Genomic DNA, 24569 nt, shown 5'->3' with positions numbered 1-24569 from the left:
AATATGGGTAACTGGTTTACAAAAAACTGACAGCGTATTTATGTTGGATCCAAAAACAAGCTCATTTGGGCTATGTCCAGAATAATTCTGAAGAGCATTTTTGGCACAAATAGCCTAAGCCAAAGCTATTTCTGGTTCACATTTCTGATTTTCCAATGTTTTCTCCATTGCTTCAGTTAATATTAGATTGTGACATTCCACAGTTCCACTGCTGAATGGATTTAGTATTTTTAGGATAATAGTCCACAATAAATACATTTATAAACAATATTCATCTCAGTAATGAATTCCAATTGAATAATATATATATTGCTTTTTTTTTAAAATCTATTCATTATTATTTTCTTTGTCTGCTAAATTCCTAAACTGTCTAATAACATTCTTAGTGAAAACATAACTAGCAGAACGACATTTCACCCATCAAGTTACATTCCAGGATACTGCTTAATGTAAATATTTTTATTCTTCTAATACATAACTTTTTGCATCAATAACATTTTTCTATCTAAACAACAATAATCAACTATCAGCAAGACTAAACGGTATTTTCTGGAAAGCTAATAACAAAAGTTCATTAAAAAAAATTCCAAAATGGTGGTTAAATTGAAATATCTGATTGGTCTGATTTTACGGCATATCAACTTTTTTTTTTTTTTTAATGCAGAGTTCTGTAATTGGGATTTTTTTTGTGGTGGGTTAGATATTTTAACTTAATTAGTAAATAAAGTCAGCCTTTTTGGATCATCAGGTGACATGTTTTTTTTTTTGAGTAAAGTGGATGGAGTTAAAAGTATATTCTTTTGTATGAATTTACTTTTTTTTTCAGAAATGTTAGTATTTTGTTAGAATTTATTTTATTAAATGGTTCTTTCATATTGTTGACATTGTAATAATTTTGCCAGATATGCGCGAGATCACAACAATTCAAAAGAAAGCATTTTATCGTGAAATATCTGAAGTATCAAAACATATTCTACTCACTCAATATAAATACCCTGATGATTACATGAAGAGTATCAAAATCAAACCATTTTGTTTGTAAAGGATTATAGAAGATGGAAGATTTTCTACTCTGATAGCTACTTTTTTCAAACTGTATGCTTTTGGAATTCCCTCCCTGCTCCATGTTTCTCAGACTCTACCAACACGTAAAAATTTAAATGTAATGTGAATAACCATCTTATTACCCAAATCAGGTTGCCACCTCCTATAAATCTGGTGCTTCAGTGGCAATATGCCATGTTTGGGGGCGAACAGAAGAAAAAATTAAATTACTTATTGTCAATATCTAAATTGTAATTAAAATTATTTTTATTTCGTTTAATGCAACAGGTCATGGGTGATTAATTAAATATTAAATCTCTCTTTGTTATTTGTCCAGATTTTTTACATAACTTCTCATATCCAGGCATCTAGACTTTTCAATCAACACTTTACATCTAGACTTTTCAATCAACACTTTACACCTAGACTTCTCAATCAACACTTTACATCTAGACTTTTCAATCAACACTTTACATCTAGACTTTTCAATCAACACTTTACATCTAGACTTTTCAATCAACACTTTACATCTAGACTTTTCAATCAACACTTTACACCTAGACTTCTCAATCAACACTTTACATCTAGACTTTTCAATCAACACTTTACATCTAGACTTTTCGGCACACTCCTAATATAACCCAACCTGGGACCCTTCAATGTAAATAAAAGAGCCCTGGTTGTAGGACCAACCTGGGCTTAAATGTACCCCTTGGGCACTAATCCTAAGGCCCAGTGGTTACACTTTTAACTCTGTCTAGTGATGAACCCTTCAAGGATGACCAGATTCTCACTTACAACTGAAATAATCACGACAAATGCGTCTTAATTACCGTTGAGAAACCAAAAAAAAGAAAACATTCTCTTTAACCTGATACAGACGATCAGACTTTTGTCTCCACTTGTCACTGACAATTACTGTTGAGGAAATTATTTTCTGAATATTTTCCCACAAAAGAAAATAGATTGATTGCCATCACCTGGGATGCAGAATATTGTCACACTAATATGTAGACTTTTCTGGCAAACTCCTACTATATGAACTCTTGGCTTAGTTCAGATACGAGGAGTTCTGCTATATCTATATGTTTATATATATAAATACATTAGACATCACCATTAAAGTCTTAGCAGGTATCTTTTCTCAGCACACTTAGAGTTAGTGTCACAACCGCATTCCTCTTCTTTTATAATCTTTTGATAATGAGATTAAAGTGGGAAAAATTGATGGGTTTTACTCACTTGTCAAGGATGGCAGACAATTTGTTTGCCACATGAATTTTAAATCCTGGCGCCAGTTTCAATTCGTAGGGATCATCAGAATATGTCTGCTTTGGTCTGAAGTAAAAGAATACAAATTTTAAATTTTACAAGTGGGGTTCATGCACAGATGTTTCTAATACAAATATTTCATGTATTTATAAAACATAACTCAATGAATATATAGAAATGACATGGTGGATCTTAATAAAATTGTGACAACTTCTTGTGTATTTCTCATGCCAATGTAACAGGTGTACATTTTATGCTCATTTAAAAATAGTTTCAACTTTTAACTATACATGCATACAATTGTTTCAGCCCATTAATATTTTTAGATATATAGTGATTCTCAGAATGTTTTTTATTATCTTTATACAAGTTGGACATTGGGCACTCCTCAGCACAAAGTATGCATAAAAAACAAAAATAACAAGAGTTACATTAACTTATAGATAGTTCCTCTCACAGACAATATGATACATTTGTAATTTCAAAAGTTTTTTCTTAGAGATAACTTCATTTTATGCAACGCATACATAATCATTTATTATCCAGAATCATTGGTATAAATGATGTATAAGCATTACAGTAAAACTATTTCAATAAATGCACTAACCTTTGACACTGTTTACATTAGTACGGGTGAAACATTATTCATTTTCATATATTTTCATGCTTTCTCAACCATGCTGTATTATTCAAATCTCCACTTCCGGTTATATAAACTGCTTTACTGTACACAGCTTTCTAGTGTGGCCAGACCAGCACTCATCGCAAGCCCGGGATTGAACTAACAGCCATTGCGTTCATAGTTAGGAACCACCGGCAATGATATCTAACAATGTTTTATACAAATATTAATTGACACTCAAACAGTGGTCCATTTGTTTATTTACAAAGAGCTTTGCATTACACTAAAGCAATAACAGGCGATATCAATTACCAAGAGTTCTTGAACTGAGAAAGAGGAGGCTTACATAGTCTTCGACAGACAGTTTTACTATATCACATTATATATATATAGGAATATAGAATACTAAAATTACAAATGAATAACAATAATATTAATTTATTATGAATTATCTTAAAAAAATAATTATGCAAATTAGGCATTCAAATAACTGTTGGTTGTATTATAGGTATGATAAATGAAATAAACAAAAACTTTCACATTTATTTATTTTGTAGCACAAGGATAGGCACTCTTTTGCCCAGCTGGATTTCCTCACATTAAAAGTCAACATTATGTCTAATTTTGTCCTTGTGTCCTGTTACTTGTCTTCCCTCATGACTGCAATCATCACTGACAACTTATTTATAATACCTGTTGGGTGCTTTAAGAGGTTAGAGGTCAGTGACATCTGTGGTTTACACCAGCTTCCAAAAATCAGAAGACAAAGACATATACAATTGAAGCTGGTAAGCTCGATAAAATACAAAGATTAACCCTTGTTCTTTCTTTCTCTCTCTTTTTATGCATTCGTGATTATCTCTTTCTTTTTACTGGACATTTTCTTTCTTTCTCACCACAAGAGAAACTCAGCAGGGTAGACATATGCTAGACCAGGATGGCAATTTGAGTTTTACGCTTTTCTAAATGCTGTAATGAAAGCATAAAAGCTACATTTTTTAATACAATATTTTATTTACTTTTTTACAAAGTGTACAACTTTTTATTGATTATCCTGTCCCCAAGGTTGGATAATTAATTCTCTGGAGAGAATTAATGACGCTGTACAACCCGATATCACCCGTTTGGACAGCAATAGGCCACTGCATTTGATAATCTAATCAATGTGGACTCAATTAAGAAGTAATGATCAGCTCCCCCTTAAAATGCGAAACATCAGTTTTTGAGAACCATTCATTACAAGTGCTTACTCTGCTAGATCAGCTTCTAACAAACAGCCAATCGGGAATCAATCTAATAAAAGGAAATATGCAGTTAAGATGTTTCCTCCACCTGCCCCATTCTATAAATGCCTGCAAGTTGCATGAATCTCAGTGACACTTTTTCCTTTCTACCGGACTTTTGGGCAAGCAGAAACTTAAAATGACCAATGATCAATCACTCTCAAACCCAGATAAAAAATCTGGAAAAACTTCAATTAAAAAAGGTTCCCAAAATCAACCGCCAAAATATCCACTGACAAGTAGTTGGGTGAAAAAAAAAAAAAACATCTAAAGAAAAAAAAAAAACAATGAATTCATGCAGGAATTTAGAAGGGGTGGACGAGAAAGTCACCATCAAGCCACGGCTAAGGCCGAAAAAATAAAAATGTCAAAAGTGTAATGGCAATGAAAAAAAATGTTGAAATTAATTATTAGTTATGACAAAAAAGAAAAGAATTTAAATAATCTTCATTTTCAGAAAAGAAAAAGGTCAAGAGGAAAAGAAAAACTGTACAATTTATACCCTATACCATGCCAAAAAAAGAATAGTTGCTATTTACTAACAACAGGGGAGACAAATTCACTTTTTACTTATTTCAAAATGACAGCTTGTTTATAATACCACAGGTTGTTGGGTATTTTAAAGAATTAAAGTCTAAGGTCAGTAAACTTGATACAATACAAGGATTTATTCTTATTCTTTTTCTCTTTCTTTTTGTTTATATATACAACAACTCCGTATTACTCATCGGGACACCAACAGGCCACTACATTTGAGGATCTAAATAATAAGAAGAAACAATGACCCCAATGCTATTCAAAATGAGAATTTAACTTTAAGAGCTGGTAGGTCAATTCCCCCAGGATACTACAATTCCATCCAGGGACATCTCCACGGGCAGACAGAACAAGATTAATTCCACAGGCCACAATACTATCATATGTGGGTCCTGTGTCCATGATAGTTTTACAATGGTGCTGTGACCAGGATAGTATCACATTTAAATATAGTCCATCTTACTTGCATGTTGACTCTTTTTGATGTTTGGGCATTAAAAATAAGGCCCACAAAGCAAATGACAAAATGCTGAGTGTTTTGTATTACAGCAGTCTAACAGAGGTAAGCAAGATGCAAACATTATATGTATTATAGTTTAATGTTTTCTGACAAATTTGCATTCTTCAATCTCTAAAGACCATAGGGCTCAGTTCAGATCAATGCTTGAATAAGTAAGTATCAAGGGTGAAATAATGTTCTTTATTAGTGGTAAAACACAAATATGAAGAATAAATGAGGTAAAATACTTCTGTATAGATCAAAAAATATTGTGTAATTACAATAGAAAAATAATTACTTTGTAATGAGGACAAAATTAATTGTAGTCACCAAGCAAAATGTCAATATTGTTCTCTCAAATGCCAGCTGGTTGAATGCATGAGACATAACTCTACTTTCCGAAATATTGTTAATCTAAATGGAGATAACAAAGGGCAAAGAATTACTTTCCTTTTAATTATAAATTGTTATTTTTAAATGGTATATAGTCACCGAACAGAGGATAAACATTAAGCATGCAACAGACCTTCCTCTTCACATTGTTGGAATACTTATTGGAAAGATAAGTGCCAATATGGATGGTTTCAGAGAATCGTCCAAGTTGCTAGAATGTTACTGCATACAACCTTGGATGGTGCATATCCAGCTTTATTCTAATATTAAAAAAACTTTTATTATGTACATACCTGTTAAGTTAAAAAAAAGAAGCTATACACCAAAATTTATGAAAATTCATATAGTATTTGTGTTTTGATAAAATAAAATTTGATCAGTAAACAATTTCTAGCCAGTATTATTATGAGATTGTCCTTGTTTATAGTGCTACAACCTGGACACTCACCAAAACAAAGCTAGATGGCATGTACACACGTATGCTACGAACAGTGTTAGATATAGCTTGGCAAGATCATCCCATGAAGCAGCAATTTTATGGCAACCTACCTGCCATATCTACTACCGTCAGGGAGCGACGTCTACAATTTGCCAGTCACTGCCAGAGGAGCAAGCAAGAATTGGTGAGAAATATATTGCTGTAGACTCCATGGCTCGGGCGCATGAGTATAAGATGATCTAGATCCACGTACATAAGCAAATTGCACATGACGCCAATTGTGATCATGAAGATTTGAGGCAGCGGATGGAAGACGGAAAGCTGGAGAGAGATAGAGTCACATTGGTTCAAGCAAGGTGCCCGACCAGATAGATAGATAGATTACTATGATGACTGTGTGATAAGTTTTAATTATGCCCCTAAGGATATTAACCTTAATATAAGCGGAAAATGGCAAACAAGACATTTTGCTGTTAAAACGTGTTTTTTTCTTGCTTAAAAAAAATTAATTAATTGGTGAAATTTTTTGGTATACAGATTTTTTTAAACCTAACACATAAGTACATAAGTGCCATTTTGTTTATTTTCTCTTTATGGGCAGTTTTTAATATTGGGATAAAACTGAATCAGCACCTGTCAGACTGCCTTGAGAACTCAACTTTAGCTCTGCTTTTTTTCCTCAATTTTTACTCCCAAAGCCTTTTCTATAATTGTATACGACTGCAAAGCAGTGAAGGTTTGAAATCAGAGTTTTCCCAGACTCCTCTACCCAAAGTATTGATTTTCAGATGCCTTCACTTCTTTTATCAGTATTAGCTTATATCTAAACTAAACGAGTAGACAAGTTGGACTTTGTTGTCAGAAACATGTGCGTTGAGCAGCATTTTATAGATAATGAGAGATTGTCTCTATTGCTACCTTTCAGCTACGACAATCTTGAAAAAACAAAGTATATTATGCAAAGCGATATATTATTGAGCAAGGAATCAACTTGAACCATTCTTACCTTAATGATGGTCTTGAAGATATATTCTGAGATTCTTCTGCATTTTCATTCTTGATTTGGCTGCTTGCAAATACCTTTTTATCTGTAAAGAAGATTCAAATAAAAAGTTTTAAAAACTTATTTTTATCATTTGACACAATGAGGAATTTGCTGGTGCATTATTAATTAACAGAGTTGTTATTTATCATATGTAATTAAGAATAATAACAATCTTATATGTAATTTATATATCTCTTTTAATATCAATTAATTGTGTGTTTCTCACAGTTATGTAACTTATTTACTATTTAATGAAATCACATCTGAAATAGCATAAAAATAAAACTTGATGCATTGAAAGTAAGTTTTTTAGGATTATTTTAACTGCATGTTAAATTGATTGAAAACATAGCTCAGTGGTAAAGCATTTGACTACACATCAAATGATCTCCCTGTTTAGACCCAGGTGTACCTCACCATTACGATAAAAGATGAGGTACCATTTAATAATCATTTCTTCATTTGCATATGCCAATGATATCGGCGTCCTGGCCAAAGCTACACTGACATCCAATCAGCCATAAACGAGATGCAATCCTATACATCAATGATCGGCATGAAGATTAATGCCAATAAGACTAAGCTTCTGACTGCTGGTTTCCTTCCAACTGAAATACAGCCGGTTGTTCTCGACATGGAAACCCTCAAAAAGGTTAATCAACCTCATTTATGAAGCCATCAACCCAGCACCACCACCAGGCTGGAAGAAGCGCTGCGGTGGCCAACTAAAAACCTGGCTCAGGACGGTGAAACAGAATGCTGAAATTACACCCCCCACTTCTACAGGCTTCGCTTATGGAACCGTGAATGGCTTACGCTCATAATGGTAACAGCCTCAGACCACCGCGCATACACAGCTGTTATATGGGATGCGGTAAACTTGTTGGATGGAGCTGGCTCAAGTAACAAGGGTTTCTACAGGATTCTGAAAATAAAATAGTTTCAAGTCATACTGTTCCATTTTAGAAATTCTAGAAAGTTCCATCCACGACGACTATAAATAGATGCTAAAAGCATCATAACTTCAGTTATTAACTCAGCTCTGAGAAGGAATGCTGTTTTGGGGCAACCTTTCAACTATTTATGACTGTGGCTTATTTTTTCCTTGGATAAAATCTGATTATAAGGAATTCCTGAAACAAGCCTGTTAAAATATTTTTGTTCATAAAGGGGTATGATCCCGCATAGTCGGGAGATTCTATTTATAAACGATGCTGCTAGGAACTGACGAATCAAATTAATTCACGCTCTGCTACCAACTAATCAGAAACCAGAATTGCTCCATAAATATTAAACATTTCTGTAGCAATTTTGCATATGTTTTTTCCGTCTCGACATCGGAAGAGTCTTTTGCTCTGTGGATTCCAACTACTGTTCTGTCTACTGAAAAATAGTCACCTCCCAGGACTTGTGTAGAACAACGGACCATCGGAAACTGTTCTGAAACTAAACTTGGCTTACACTTCTAGAAAGCCAATTGCAAACACCCTCACAAAGAACTAGACCCTTTGTAAATATTGATTTTCTGATCTTACATTCTGATCAAAGTAATACATTATTTCTTAAATGCGGGTATTATTTACACCACGTAAAAGCTCGATTAACTTAAAACCAGATTTATCTCCCTTGCATACTTTTTCTTGTAAGTATTTGGTTTCACTGTTTATTTGTTTATCTGTTCAATAAATTCTCTTATTTTTCTCTTTAACTCCTTTCTTTTAGTTTTGTTTTCAATATGGGTTGTGTATCTTCTCCTAGACATAAACTGTTTATGTTTTAGGTATCATGTGCTAACTGGTGACCCTGTAATATATAAGTATTGAACAAATAGTAGTTTCCAGTCAGCCAAGAAAAGAACTCGTAAAAAAAAAAAAAAAAAAAATCGTTTGTTAGAAAAATATAAACAATCATTTATTTCTTGCTCTGTGTTGTGTGCTGCAGTCGGTAGACAGTAGAGGGAGCAGGAAGTGGGCAGATTTCAATGACACAGCGCAGCAATGTGACTCATGGCTCACCGTTGCTCTTTGACTCTCTCCTCTCTGTTGTCTCACTTTTTTATATCGACCTGCTCTCTTGCAGGTGTTTAACCCCAGCAGTTGTGAGGTCAACTACTTTACCTATTCACTTTCAATTACCCCAGTTTTGACAGATCTGCACTCATTGGCTGATTACTTTACACACAGTCTCAACATGCGACAACTCTTCTATTTTCTCAATGTTTCATTTATTTCCATGTTCATATGCATAAATATGTATACTTCATTTTCCTTCCTTTGCTAAAACATAACTTTATACCCAAGTTATATTAAATATTGATGTGATTCTTGGCTATATGCAAAGACACTATAGTAATTTAAAATGGCCATACCAATCCATAGGCAGATGAAAAATTGAAGTGGTTAAATAACATTGCTAGACACAATCCTTAAACTGCCATATTTATTCCAACATATTACCTACACCAGGGTTTCGCAAAGTGAGCTCCACGGAGACCTGGGGATCCATGAGCGAGGCTGAGGGGCTCCGGAAGCCCTTACTTAATGCGGACCAAATGCTTTATATAGAAAAATTAAATGGCTGCAGACAGTTAATTATCGATCTTTTTTACTGGAAAGATATGATACATAACAGATTCAAAGAGTTTCAGGATGGTTAATGAAAAAGTAAATAAAAATATAAATTAACAAAAAATGCAACAACTTTTTGATTAATCAAAAACAAAAACAAAAAATAAAATTAATGTTTTCCATATTTGTTTTAGAAACTACCTTGTTTGGGCTCCGTGAAAAACCTTTGCCTAGTTCAGGGGCTCCATGGTGTCCTGAAGTTTGAAGCTTGACCTACACAACTTAATGTAGCTATGCCTCTTCTGCCATGTCAGCTATGCAACTTCTCTTTCCAGTTGTATGTTGTTTATTTAACAAGCAGATGTAATTCTTCCTCTTATAAAAGTGGCATCTTCATTTTTGTAATAATCACTGGATCTAATTCTTCTGCTTATACAGGTAGCATCTTCGTTTTGTTAACCACTGGATGTAATATCCTATTTATTTTATTTTCTGTGCAATTACCAAGGTCATTTCATCAGCGGCTATCTAACATATTCAATGATAATCAAAGTTTTCACATAATTGCAAATTTTTTTCCTATCAAAAAAAAGGTGAAAACATTGATGATCCTTTGTCACTCTGAATGTGTGACTAACAGAAAAAAAAAAGTAGTTATAGTCAGCTAATGTACTTCCTAACTTCCGGCATAGCGCTACCGGAAGCGATGACGAGGCAAATCAGTCCTTTCACTTTTATTGTTCTTCAGTATTGTGAAGCGATTTATTGAAATAAAATATAGTAAAAGTACATTAGTGAAAAGTATACAATAAAAATTTAAATTATACAGATTAAAATAGCACAATTAGTTTTTATTAAATAGTTCATTACTTAAAAAGATTTTAAAATATTTTCAATAATTCTTAAAACCCCCCTCCCACTAATTTGAATAATTCTTAATTAAAATAAGACCAAAAAAATTTCTCAATCATTATTAAATAAAAAAAGAAAGAAAGATCAGAAAAATGTAATAAAAAAAATAAGAGTACATGCACAGGGGAGATATAGGCAGGAGAGAAAGATGTCAAAGAACTGATTAGCCTTGTAGCACTACGCTGGAAGTTAGGAAGTACATTAGCTGACTATAACCAAAAAAGATTCTTGTTCTCATGTTTGCTGAAGAAATACAGGTGCACACTGAAGTAAACCGTTACAAAAAGATTAAACCCAAATGGACTCCTTCCATTCACCCTTTAAGACTATTAAAGTTGATCACTGTCTGGAAAATGAAAACAAAAAGCAGTCAACTAACGTTATACCGCGTTCATAATTTCCACTCATTTGAACTCTCTCAACTATTTACTGTTGTGTCAACATTTGATATTTATAGGTGTTAAATTTCCTTTAAGTTTCATGGCAATTGTTAGCAGTCCAGATTAAATTGTTAGTGGCAAATGGAGTTAAAAGGTGACTTTGTAGCTGGGTTCAAATCTCCCAACCAGCAAGAATTGTCACTTTCTAAACTGATGATTGCGAAAGCATGAAACACGAGTGTCTGTTGGTATAAAAAATGATTATTATTTATATATATCCATTATCAGTTATTATTCCCAAAATCAAAAGATGAAAATAATTCATACTCATGAATTTTTATTAGATTCTTTTTATGCAGATGCCGGAATTTTCATTCTTACATGTATTTCCCAAAAGATCACTAAACAACACTTCAGAGGCAATTCACTTTCATTGAGCTTAATATTTGTTACAATTCGAAATCTTATTTAAAGAATATACACCTCAATAGTATATATTTTCTTATAACCATAAAACACACACACGCATATATATATATATATATATATATATATATTATATGCACACTTCAAAATAATGTAATGCAATAAATCTACTGGTATGCAAATCCAGTAATTATCGGTCTTACAAAATATTATTGGCTGCAATATTTTATAAAGACAATTCTAGCTAAATGAAAATTGCTCAATATACCAGATAGAGCAAATAAATCATAATTTAGTAATTTAAATTTTATGATGTGAAATGGTTAAATTTCAAATCTAGAATTCTTATTATATGCAAGACAAAGAATACATTTCAATAAGTATATCTCCTTAACCTATAGGTTTTCGATGCTTACTCATCTCAGCAAATATTATAAATGGTTTATACCTAATTTGCTAAATGCAATAAACATAGAAAATCATAATTAAAAGTTTTTAAATCATAGAGTAAGGGAAATTGTGCTGATTTATAAATATGATGCATAAGCAATTTCTTTTATTTATTTCATTTCATTTTATTTTGCTTTATCCGTCTCCAGAAACTGTGTTTTTATTCACAAATTGAAATTACATTTGGAGTAGATTATCAAACTCGTATATTAAAAAATATTAAATAAATATAAAAAAAAATTATGTTTATTAAAAAACATCATTTTATGTAATAAAATATTTACCGGATTTATCATCTAACTAAAGGAGAAACCAAGGAATCATGCCTACTTCGGATTGTTACCTTGTGCCGTGGAGGAATCAAGATACGCATTGGATCCTTTTTGCCTCACTGCTACCAAAAACTCTCACTTCAGGATTGACCATACAATTTGGATATTAAATTCAATATCCTTTTCATTTTGAACCAATATATAATTTCCCTTAATCTATGATTTAAAAACTTTTATGATTTTCTATGTTTATTGCATTTAGCAAATTAGGTATAAACCATTTATAATATTTGCTGAGATGGGTAAGCATCGAAAACCTATAGGTTAAGGAGGTATACTAATTACAATGTATTCTTTGTCTTGCATATAATAAGAATTCTAGATTTGAAATTTAACCATTTCACATCATAAAATTTAAATTACTAAATTATGAGATTTATATATATATATATATATATATAACTCAAAGTCTGTATGTGTGTTAGAAAGAAAAGTTAAAGAATCTGCATAAAAATCTAAAAGTGCATTCTTATGTAAAATTAACCTAGGAAGGTAATGGAACTGTTCCCGAATCTCACCCCTAAAAGAGTCGCAAAACAAATTTCGTCAATGTAGGGATAGATTTTTTTAAGCCATAATTTGGAAGGAAAACATTTATTTTCAAAATTATTCAAAATTTCTTAAGCTTCTCTCCAGATTAGAGAGAGAGAGAGAGAGAGAGAGAGAGAGAGAGAGAGAGAGAGAGAGAGAAGAAACTTGGGAAGGAAGGTTTTAGTAGTGCTCTGGAGGCATCCGTAATTTTATTAGGGTGGTTGCAGTAGCACTCTATATGGAAGCAATAAATATAAGATTACAGGATTACATTTGATAAGTGATATATAGTAATTTAAAAGGTTTTAACATCCTAGATAGAACAAGTGAATTTAAACTAGTGATGGGATGATTCCAACATTTTTTGCCGAATCCAATACAATTACTGATTCCATACTAAATTCCTGATTCTGACACAAGTACTGATTCTGATTCTTAATAAATCTCTAAATATTTAACTATAAAGTTGCTATTTTCCCCAATTGCCGTAAAAAATATGTATTAAATATACAGATACTTTCTCAAACATAAAAATACACTTGTGAGAGGGAGGTAGTGATCTATAGATTTTAGTATTACTGATAGTTTAAAATCAATAAATATTTATTATTTTATTATTACTACCAGCAATGGAAGATTTTTTTTTAAACAGAAAAAAAAAAGAAGATAATTAAAAGAATCGTTTTTGGCATCGGGAAATATGCATAATTTTTCCAATTCCAATACACAAAAAGTTTTGATTTTTCTGATTCCCAATTCTGATTAATTGTCCCAAAACTAGTTTAAAAGCAGCGCTGCCTAGGAGAAATAACTGTTTTTTGTTAACTTGCTGTTGTGCTCAATACACTAGACAGAGCAGGTGTGTTTACTCGATGTCACCCGGGAATCATCAATATCTTGGATTGAGCAATTCTACAGAGAGCATGTTTTCAAATACTGGATTGCCCCAGAGAAAGATTTTTACTGTATTTTATACTATTGTATACCAGAAAAAATACTCTGCATTGTTCAGGAGTTGGTACCCAATATTATAGATAGAACAGGCGTATGCAATAATGCGGTAGTACATTTTCTATGTGATATATGCTTGCTGGAGAGGTGGGAGAAAAGAACTGTTTCTTAAGAACACTAAAATAAATATAGGTTTCATTATATTATTAAGGGGGAGGAGGAAGATGAGAAACTTGGCGTTGTTTGAGAATAAGTTAAAACAAATATAGATTTCATTATATTTTTGGGGTATTGTTAGGGAGTAATGACTTTAAAACTGAAAGCTTAGGTGTTTGACTTACGTTATTATTATTATTATTATTATTATTAAATACATTAAAACAAAAGAGAATAGTCTGGGCAGAGGTGAAAGAGAGAAGGATTGAGAGAGGTAGAAAAATGGGAGTTTTAATACACACTTTTTAATGATCTTCCATTTTGTTTTTATTATCCCAGGCAAAGCTGGGTAGCCTTTATATATATATATAAATGGCACTATGTCTGTCTGTCTGTCTGTCTGTCTCCAGATTTTCAAAATATCTCTACCAAAACTAAAAGTCAGAGAGCCGCACTAGGAGCTTCAAATGATTGAATTTTTTATGGACCATTTTTTTATGAGTCTTTAGCCGGTTAAAATAGTTTTTAAGGGGTCAAAAAGGAGTCAAAATTGAAAAAATCGTTATGCATTTTGTACATTCATCTTAGTTTATCTTTAAATAGTTCATATGCATGTCATGTTGGTACAGTGGTAACGTCACCAGCTTTAAATGCTATAGTTTTGCTTTCAGTTTCGATTCTAGCTGATGGCACCTAAATGTTTTTTTGTTTTGTAACTTTTGAAATGACGACTCTATATATATAAAATCTGAACAAATTAAAATACCATATTTAAGTGTATTTTATACCAGGCAAAGCCCCACCCCCACTTACCTATATATAATTATAAAACTGTGGCCCGTCTGCTCGACCTTGCTTGCATCTTGTCTATGAAAAACATTGTTGTTATGGAAACCAGCTAGTATTCAATAAAATTCACACTCCTTTCCACAATCCAACCACATTGAATACAAATAAACTTCAGTTTTTGATTAACTTGTAGACATAGTTTCAATCATGAAACTATATTTTGTTAGATTTTGGTTTCGATTCCAGCTGATGGCACTCAATATTTATTTTTTTTTTTTTACTTTGGAAATCATTATTATATATTGGGTACAATATCATATGAAATAATTGACCCAATAGTAATAAATACGAAATCTGCATAAATTAAAATATCATACTTTAGCGTATTTTATGACCGGGCAACACTGAGCGCCCTTGCTAGTATATTATATAATCTATTATATAATCTATATTACATAATGTACCTATATTACACAATATGTTTATATTGCATAATATATCTGAGTTTTAAAAAAGTCTGAGCGGATATTTGTTTTACAGATTGGTGAATATAAAGAAAAGAATTACAAAACTGCTAGTCATGATTTTGATTAAAAATGAAGCGTAGATAACAGAAGAATACCATCATGAAAAACGAAGGACAAATGGTGTTAATGTAATTATTATGAACAGGTGGAAGTAAGAGTTGATATTAAGAAGCTATTAAAAATGGCAGCTACCTTCTTTTTGGTAGGTTTATATTTGGGAGAATCAGGTGTAATCCAAAAGAAATGTATGAATGTTTGAAAGAAGACGAAATGAAAGCATAATTTCTGGAAACTGGCATGAAAGCTTAACTAATTGAATGGCCGAACGGATTAAGCTTTTATTAGCATATGCAGTTGTTAAGATTGTTTGAATGCAGGGGAAAATCGTTCAAAAGTATCGCAAGCAAAATAAACAAATAAATGACACCTATAAAAAAGTGATATATTACGAGGGGCGTGCAATAAGTAATGCCCCTGACCCACTTCCCATAGCAGTAGAGCAACGAAACTTGGCACAGTTATTAGTCTTTCTCTACATAGGAACCACCCAGTTATGCATTTCTCCCATCGTTTGATGCAGCTCTGCAGACCGTTTTTGTAGAACACCCCAGGTTGGTCCTCTAACCACGACGTAACTTCAGAAATAAAGGCTGCATCATCTGGGAAACGCTTTCCTTTCAAAAACAACTTCATGGCTGGAAAGAGGTGAAAGTCAGAGGGTGCAAGGTCAGGAGAGTAGGGAGGATGAGGGATGATTTCATAACCACACGCTCATGCTCCTGATATAACACTGGCAGGATTGGTTCAGTGAGTTTCTCATCTAACCAACACGTCGAAGTAAATATTGTTGAATAAATATTTATTTTCTAAGAAAATAATACAAACTAGCGGGACCTGTGGAAATTCCACAGCGGAGTTTTTCATATATAATATATTGATGTTGGCATTCTGTGGATGTTTAGTGTAAATGGAGGCGCCTTGATATTATTGTAGCTCTTTTATTAAAACTGCAAAGGTATTTATTTAAGCTAGCAGGGACACCCCATGTAGCCCAATCATAAAATATGTTTAAATATGATATTTTAATTTTGCCCGGGTGTTTGGATGTGTATGTTGAGCAAAAAAAAAAAAAAGTGGTAGTAGGAAGGTAGGCTTGAACCCGTACCGCAAAGGAGGAAAAGAATTGGGAAAAACCTGACATCTATGCTGTTACGACCACCGCCAAACCGGAAGTGACAGTTTTTTTAAATTAAGGTTAGACAATCGAGGATGACTTTCAAAAATATCGGCGAGAGGATGACTTTCAAAAATATCGGCGAAAAAAGACTGGACTATGAAAACATGTTTACTGCAAGGCTAAAAATTAAAACATGAACTAATAGTTACTACGTTATACATTCGTAATGCTGGCGTTCGACCTTCACCTGGCAAATTTCATTTTTTTCTAATTTTCACACTTTTGCACCGATTTTTCCGGGCTAAAGCCCAAATATAAAGTTTCGCATGGATTCAAATACCTTATATATGAAGTTTCATGTCTGTAGACCAAAGACTCTAGGAGTTTGGTAGGCAAAATTTGTTAAACAAAAATATATACGTATACATAAATATATATGGAAACAATTTTGTGTTTACTATAAACTTTTTACGCAAATATTATGCAAGTATAAATCATGTAGAATATCTGCATGAATATAATTACACGTAATAGTTAACTAAAGATGATTATCCCATTAGAAAACCGAAGCAACTAATAGGGAATTAATTAAAATGAATGTTTAAAAGAATATGCAAATTAGCTAGATCTTTTACTAGTGAATGCAATTCCACAACCCATATATAACAAAATTGTATTTTCTTTTTAAATACATAGAAAAGAGGGTTTTTAATATGAATATCAATACACACAAAAGAAAAACGAATTTATAGGAGTATATATATATAATATAAAGCTGAACGTCTGTGTGTGTGTGTCTGGTCACGAATAGGCTCCTACATGGTTGACTATTATAGAAAACTGATCACATATAATGATAGATGTATCGAGAGACACAGGAATGGGCATGTTTGATCTGGCATTGTGATGATTCATTAAAATTGTGGGATCTGCATAGTATGGAAATAAAAAATTAAAAAAAAAAAACGTTTACAAGTGTTTTTGATATAGATGTACATAATACTTTGATAAGTATTTTTAACTTAAGTAGGGATGGTATAATAAAATTGTGGGGTTTGCGTTTGCGCCTGGCCTCCATAGAATGGAAATAGGCACAAACTTTAATAAAGACTTTTCATATCTATCTGCGTAAGTATACTTTGATAATTATGTTTCAGTTTGAAGAAATATGGTATAATAAAATGATGGGGTGTTCGTTCGTGCCTGACCTCTATATAATGGAAATATGTCACAAAGTTTAACAAGGTTTTTTAATATAGATCCACAGAATATTGTGATAAGTGTTTCAGTGTGAACAGGTATGGTATAATAAATTATGGAGTTTATCTATTTTAATTTACTTACATCATATTTTGCTTTGATACCCCCAAATTCGAAGCTATCTCTTTACAACCCTTCCTTTTCATAACCTATCATACTTTCATAAATCAAAGTCCATTTTCTGTAGGCTGTTTTTGAACCCAGTCAACGACGGGTACTTTTGCTAGTATATATATATATATATATATATATATATATATATATATATATATATATATATATATATATATAAAACGTCAAAACCCAAGGACAACATTAAGTAGGATTTTCCACAGTGTGAATGTAGTCTTGTGGTGACTGAAACTAGTTAGAGAGACTAGACCAAAAGCACAACTATCAATGGCCGTGCCAAAAGGATGACGCACGACATTTAGCCCAGCCCACTCCACACAATTTAGTCTTGTATCACATTCGTTGTGTAATTATTTCTTGTAATCTTTATATGTTAATAAATATAATCAATCTTCATCTAAAAAATAGCATAAGATGCCATTCTATTACTACTACTGCTACTAATAATAATAACCCTAACCACAGCAAAAAAAAAAGAAAAGAAAAAAAATGTGATAAAGAAATATTCAGACACTCGATTTTGAATCTCGCCAGTTTCAGCCATGCTGATGAGTTGTTAATGACGAAACATGTTTGTCGATAGTTAATTTTTTTTTAATATATACGCTATCATCTGGTTGTTTGTTTACTTTTTCGCAAACTTCTTGTGGGACTTTGGAGATAAACCCTCATAACCATATATATTCCAAATCTATATTCCCTAGTTAAAAATCCAGGTGTTCCCTTGATGGTTGTATGTCAAAACAGTATGATATAAATGTAGAGGTGCTCCAGAGGCCGATCATTTGAACCTTTATTATTCTTGATATTCATAAATTACCTTCCTGATAAAATTGTCTCCGAGATGGGTATATTTGTTGACAGCACACAAGTGGAAAACGATTGAACATATATCTAAGGCAATGGCTGAAACCTTGTGGAATAAAGACGTATTTCAGACACTCGATGGTAACATTTAATGCTACAATCTAAGTTTCTTTCCTTTAACAATTACAAGAAACCTTCTCAACCACCGATTACCTGAGGACTCTTCATTTAAACTTCTCAGCTTAACATTCATAGGAAACATAAACACATTGAAGACATTGCCAAGGTTGCTGCAAAGAAAGTGGGCTCTCTTTAACATGATAGAAAAGTACTCACACCTGACCGTTTCCTGTATCTTTACAAAGCCAAATTCACTCATGCATGGAGAATTGTTGTCACACGTGGGCTGGTGCATTTACCACTTAGTCTCTCCCTCTTAGATAAGGTTAAAAAAAAAAAAGCCTTCAATCTAATAGGTCCCATATCATCAACCATGCTCCAAGTTCTGTTCAATCCCACAATATTGCATCCCTTTGCTTGTTTCATAAGTATTTTAATGGAGTGTGTTCTGATGAACTCATAGCACTTGTAGCCCCCTTGACGTACATACCAACAAGCAGCAAAATCACACCCATTCACTGTAGCAATATCTAGATGTTGGAAAGTCTTCTAGTTTATTCTCTCAGACTGCTAGATTTTGGAATTTCTTCCAGGTATTCTGCTTCTAACTGTACTGACAATTTAAATGTAATGTGAACAGACATCTCTCTGCTAAACTCCCTACATAGTGTCCTTTTAGATATTGTCCCAAACAGTGGTCCTTTACGTCCAAGTGGTAACATGCCTTATATATATTTTGAGTTCAGGACTTAGTGTAGAGTACACAGGGGGTCGTCATTCATTCCCAGGAAATATAAGTGTGTCTTGAGAAAGTTGAAGATTATAAATTTACCAAAAATTATTTCCATAAATGTCACTTCATTTACATTAGGATTGCAGCCTTGAGTCCCATCACAAAAATTGAATATTATATTTAAAGAAAAAAAAAGAAAAAAAAAAAATCATAAACGATTTTAGTGTTACGAGTTGAGCATGATAGCGTTTCTCGTTCAATCCCGTGCAACGCTAGGCTTTCCTGCTAGTTTTCTAATAAAAGATGGTCTTTTTTTATTTAAGAATCAATTGGGAAATATGCTTCACGATTGCAAGTCGTTTTCCTCTTTACTAACAGTAAACCAGCATTTCTAGTTCATACCATTAATCTTTTAATGGAATTTAATGCTAGCATACCCCCCTCCACTACCATCACGGTCCCTCTCTAACATATATTATTAACGTAAGCATAAATTTCCTTTCTCTTTCTACTTCTTCTCTCTCTCTCTCTCTCTCTCTCTCTCTCTCTCTCTATACATTATTAATGTAAGCATAAACCCCCTTTCTCTCTTACTCATCCTACCTCTTTGTATTATTAATATATGTATCAATCTCTCTCTATCTCTTGCACCCTACCTCTCTAGATTAATGCATGAATAAACTCCCCCCTCTCTTTCTTTCACTCAATCACTATCTATATAACATAAGCACTCTTCTAATGTACATGTACTTTGTTACAACGAATCTTATTATTATATCTGTCTTATATGGAGGCCAGAAATGAAAACGTGTGAAAATTTTGCCTGTAGCTTTGTAGTATTAAGTGCGAATACTTGGATGCCAACAGCAGCTCGTCACGTGATCAGCTAAAATCTTGTTTATACAGTAAGAGCCGTTCACTCTCTTCTCTTGCCGATAACAGCAGCGTCGGTTCCTTTCTTTCTCTTGCTTCAGTAATAGTGGCTGAAATAGTTTAAGCAACATTACAACATTGTTGGGAATAAAATTCTTTTGGTGGTGTTTAATTCCATACTGTAGAGTTGTCTTCCCCTATCCCTCTCTTCATTTATCGTTACTTTTTCCTTATCCGAGGGCCAGTCATTTATTTTCTTATTTCGCAAGCTCACTCTCCAGCTCCGCAGGTCAACTGCCTCCCAATTTCACTCTATACAGCCTTGTCCAGTCACTTTCTTCCAAGTTTTCCTTAACCAGCTAACTTCCTTGTAATTTAAGACATCCATGCTTTTGCCTGGAGGATATCCTATATCACTATACCAGCATTAGTCTTTATGATAATCTCTATGCTGGGTAAATGTACTACTTTTAGCAAATTTGCCGACCTGATTTGGCCAGAGTTACATATAATGGCATCATAAGGACGTCAGAAATACCCAGCTAACAGAACTCTGGTGAAAAATCTAGGTAGAATCAACGTCAGGATCCATCGTTTTCTAGTCGTCTCTGTTTCTGCAAACAATGTGTAAGGTGCGGATAACACTAATATTTTGTGTTCTTGGACAAACCTTCCCCGACTTTGTATGTAACCATTCAGCTTTGCTGCTCCAAGTGTTGGGAGTAAAAACTGGCAATCTTGTAAATATAATGGATAGCTATGGCCGAAAAGGAGAAGTTCATGCAGAGCAGATAACTCTAAGGCATGAATTTAGTGGAAATCGTGCATATGTTCGATTTGCTCAACAACAATTGTAACATCGTCCAGAAACCAACACGTAGCCTCAGTCGCAAAGGAGACAAAAAAATGGAAAAGAACTTCAACTCACTTTTTCTTTGTAACAACGACAACCTCATTGTTACAGCTATAACTCACCATACGTGATCGTCTTCTCGAACATCATCCAGCCTCTAACATGATCTTGAACATTATTTTCGTCTCTAATGTGATCGTCCTTTTAAATGTCTATATTTTTCCCTCCTGGTGACGTCATTTCGCATGCATTTACATAAGTGCATCCGCACTTTTTTACACAATCAGCAGCAGCCAGCAGTTATGGCTGCTGCTGTTGCTTTCAAATAAACGTACATGTTTACAGACTTTTAATGTCATGCTACACTACATGACGAAGACAATAAAAATTTATATATAAAAAAGATGAGTCTTAAATTAAGAGGACAAAGGAGCAAAATTTAATTAAAACAATAAAATGTACTGAAAAACAGATGACGTGAATACACACAAATCCCAATAAGCATTTACTGAATACAAAATTCAATAAACCAAGCTCGAATCATTAAAAAATGCTTTATGAAAAAAAAAAACGAACAAAAAATTTCTTGATATGATGGTAAAAAGGTGTTATTCAGGTAGCAAAACACTAAGAAAGATGCCCAAAGTAGCTACTTATAGATGATAAAGTCTGGATATGCAAATTAAAGTATTAGTCAAACCAACCACATTACATTTCCTTTGCAACATACACAATCTTTTATTTAATAGTCTCTGTGATTTTCAATTAGTTTAGGAGTGAATCCTGTGCGATACCATGTGGTTCCATCGACAAGTTGCTAACCCCAACATTGTGTGCCACAGATTTCTTCATCTTCTGTTTTTATGACTGTTGTTGTTGTTGTCTTTTACGCATTGGCGACCGTCTATAGGAGTGCATGGGCCCACAAGTATAAAAATAAAATAAAAACCCACAACACAAAAAGAAACTCCAACACTTCATGTATATATTCATTGGATTCTGGCTTCGTGTGTGACATCCCCGATCCTCTAAATGTTAAGGTCTATACGTACATTCTGTTGAGACTGTCCAGTCAGTTGGTTGGTCAATTCATCTTTCCATCTGTTCCGAACCACGACCAGTTTTCAACTGCGTCCTAACTTCAACTGACGTCAAAGTCCAACTGAACTCCCAAACTGGATTTTTTGTCTGTAAACCGTTCCTATTGTTGCTAAAATATCATTGACTGTTGCAAACTCCTAGCCAATCCCAAGAGTGATAAACCCATTGTCAATCCTAAAGTACCCGCAAACTAAATCTAAATATATTTCAAGTCCATTGTTTGATCCTTTTGTTATTTTGTCTACACTCGTGAACAACTTATCTATTAATAAATCCTTTTGCTACTCGCTAAATCTACTTTTTGTTTTGTTATACATCTTTCTTCCTTTACTTCTCAACACCTGGGGTCGGGGCGCCTATAATAGCACACTTGAACATACCAATATATAAACATATGCACATACCTAACTTTATATAGATAGATACAAATATGCTGAACTTCGTTAATCCTGTTTTTACCTTCTGCTGCTACCTTCCTAATTATTTTAACTTATTAATGCAAATCAGGGTTAACTAAAGATGGAAGACCATTATCTACTTCAATTCATACCAGGGCTCACACTAATAAAAATTGGTGGGTATGTTTGCTAGTATAGATATTCACCAAATACATTTCCATTGATAATCTTGTGTTATGTTGTAAACAGGGAATGTATTAGACAAAGATCATGAGTACATCATGGAGGCGATTGTCTGGAAATAAGCTAAGATTCGTAAGAAAGGAAGTCCGTAAAAATTGAGCAAAAATAATGCCAAATATGGTAGGGAGACAGTGGTGGTTGCAAATTGGGAGTATTGGTGGAAGTTTGGATGACAAAACGTGTTTTTAAAATGATAAAATAAGTAACTGAACTCTTTTTCTGGTCTTTCTGACCATTTGACATTGCAGCTTATTGGATAATCAATATGTATAAATCATTAATCTTCTAAAAGATCCTGAATTGAATTATCATTTGGATAAGCATGTAAAACGGCTTTCTATTACAGTTACTAATGTCGCCTTCAGTTCTGCAGTATGACCTCCAGCTGGTTGTGGGGAAAGAGGAGAAAAAAAGTGTAATATTCAAATTAGTGCACGGGGAGAGGGGTAAAAATTATTTTTTCATTTTTACTGTTTCAAAAAACACTGAAATTAGGTCGAATCGTCAGTCAACTTTCTGTTAATTGTATGAAACCAGTAGAGAGAGAGAGAGAGAGAGAGAGAGAGAGAGAGAGAGAGAGAGAGAGAGAGAGAGAGAGAGAGAGAGAGAATAAAGATGCTATACACAATTTTTTTTTAACTCTTCTAGTTTGTTATTTATGATATTAGCAAAAAAAAAAAAAAAATGTAACAGTGTATAGGATTGACATGTAATCTCAATCCTATAATAATTATTGAGTAGTGGGCGAAACATAAACCGCAGCCAACACAAAACATCTAAAAAAAAAAAAAAAAAATAGTTTTTTGCTTTTAAAGCTGGCATATATAATGAAAAAGCAAAAATGTCACGTGATGTACTTTAAAATTATGTTCGCCACACCTCGGCGATTACCCCCCCCCCCGCTAAAGTAAAACCATGTGGTTGGAGCCAATAAAATGAAATTTAAGCTAAGATAATAAAAAAAAATTAGGCACAAGGCCACTCAAAAATTGGGGAGAAGGTGTCTATGGTCATTCTCGTCACTATACCTTTTCTCGTATAAGCTTGATCCTAGCTAAAGTTCTCATTCACGAAGCACACACCGATTGCCTTTATTTAAGATACCCAAATCAATTTTTTTTTTTTTATAAATTTAAGCTTAGATTTTCAAGAAAAGCAAAAAAAAAAAAAAAAATAAAAAAAAATAAATAAATAAATAAATAATAATCATCATCATCAGCAGCAGCAGCACAGGTTAACAGGAAGACATTTCATTGTCCTGGGCGAGGGAGATTACTATTCATTTCCAGCTTACGCACTCTGACAAAAAAAAAAAAAAAAAAAAAAAAAAAAAAACACTCACGTACACACAGTTGTACACTTACACTGACAAAAAGCGACACACACACACACACACACACAATACTCATAAACTGCATGCAAAAACTCATACATTTTATTATTTTTCTAACTGAACGTTTCAAATGAACAATTTATAATTTTGTATATATAAAAATGTTATATTCTTTAAATAAGGTTTTCTTCATTTAACATTCATGATTTTATTTACTTTTTCTATTTTTATAACAATTTACGTGATTTCCTAGAATAGTTAAAACAAGAAAGTATAAAAAAATGAATACTTATATTTAAATAAATGTTAGTATTATTAATTTTGATCGGACTATTGTTCTCATCTTGAGTGTTATTTTTTCCAAAATGGCGACCAACATGCCTG

At 33.0% G+C, this 24569-nt stretch overlaps 1 protein-coding gene across 2 annotated transcripts in view; it reads right to left on the bottom strand.

The window, feature by feature from the left end:
- LOC145292467 (uncharacterized) overlaps positions 1-24569 on the bottom strand; it is a 61735-nt gene that overhangs the window by 18601 nt on the left and 18565 nt on the right. For both annotated transcript variants that reach the window (XM_080138728.1, XM_080138729.1), the window contains exons 2-3: positions 7096-7177; positions 2287-2382 (exon numbers count right to left, since the gene is read on the bottom strand). In XM_080138728.1, coding sequence (XP_079994854.1) covers positions 2287-2382; positions 7096-7177 — 178 coding nt within the window. The remainder of the gene's footprint in view (positions 1-2286; positions 2383-7095; positions 7178-24569) is intronic.

The sequence above is a fragment of the Euprymna scolopes genome, chromosome 2, assembly GCF_053919585.1.
Source record: "Euprymna scolopes isolate OS-2025 chromosome 2, ASM5391958v1, whole genome shotgun sequence".
Lineage (NCBI taxonomy): Eukaryota > Metazoa > Mollusca > Cephalopoda > Sepiida > Sepiolidae > Euprymna > Euprymna scolopes.
Note: the sequence above shows the minus strand (reverse complement) of the source record. Positions and strands in the feature narration are given on the sequence as shown.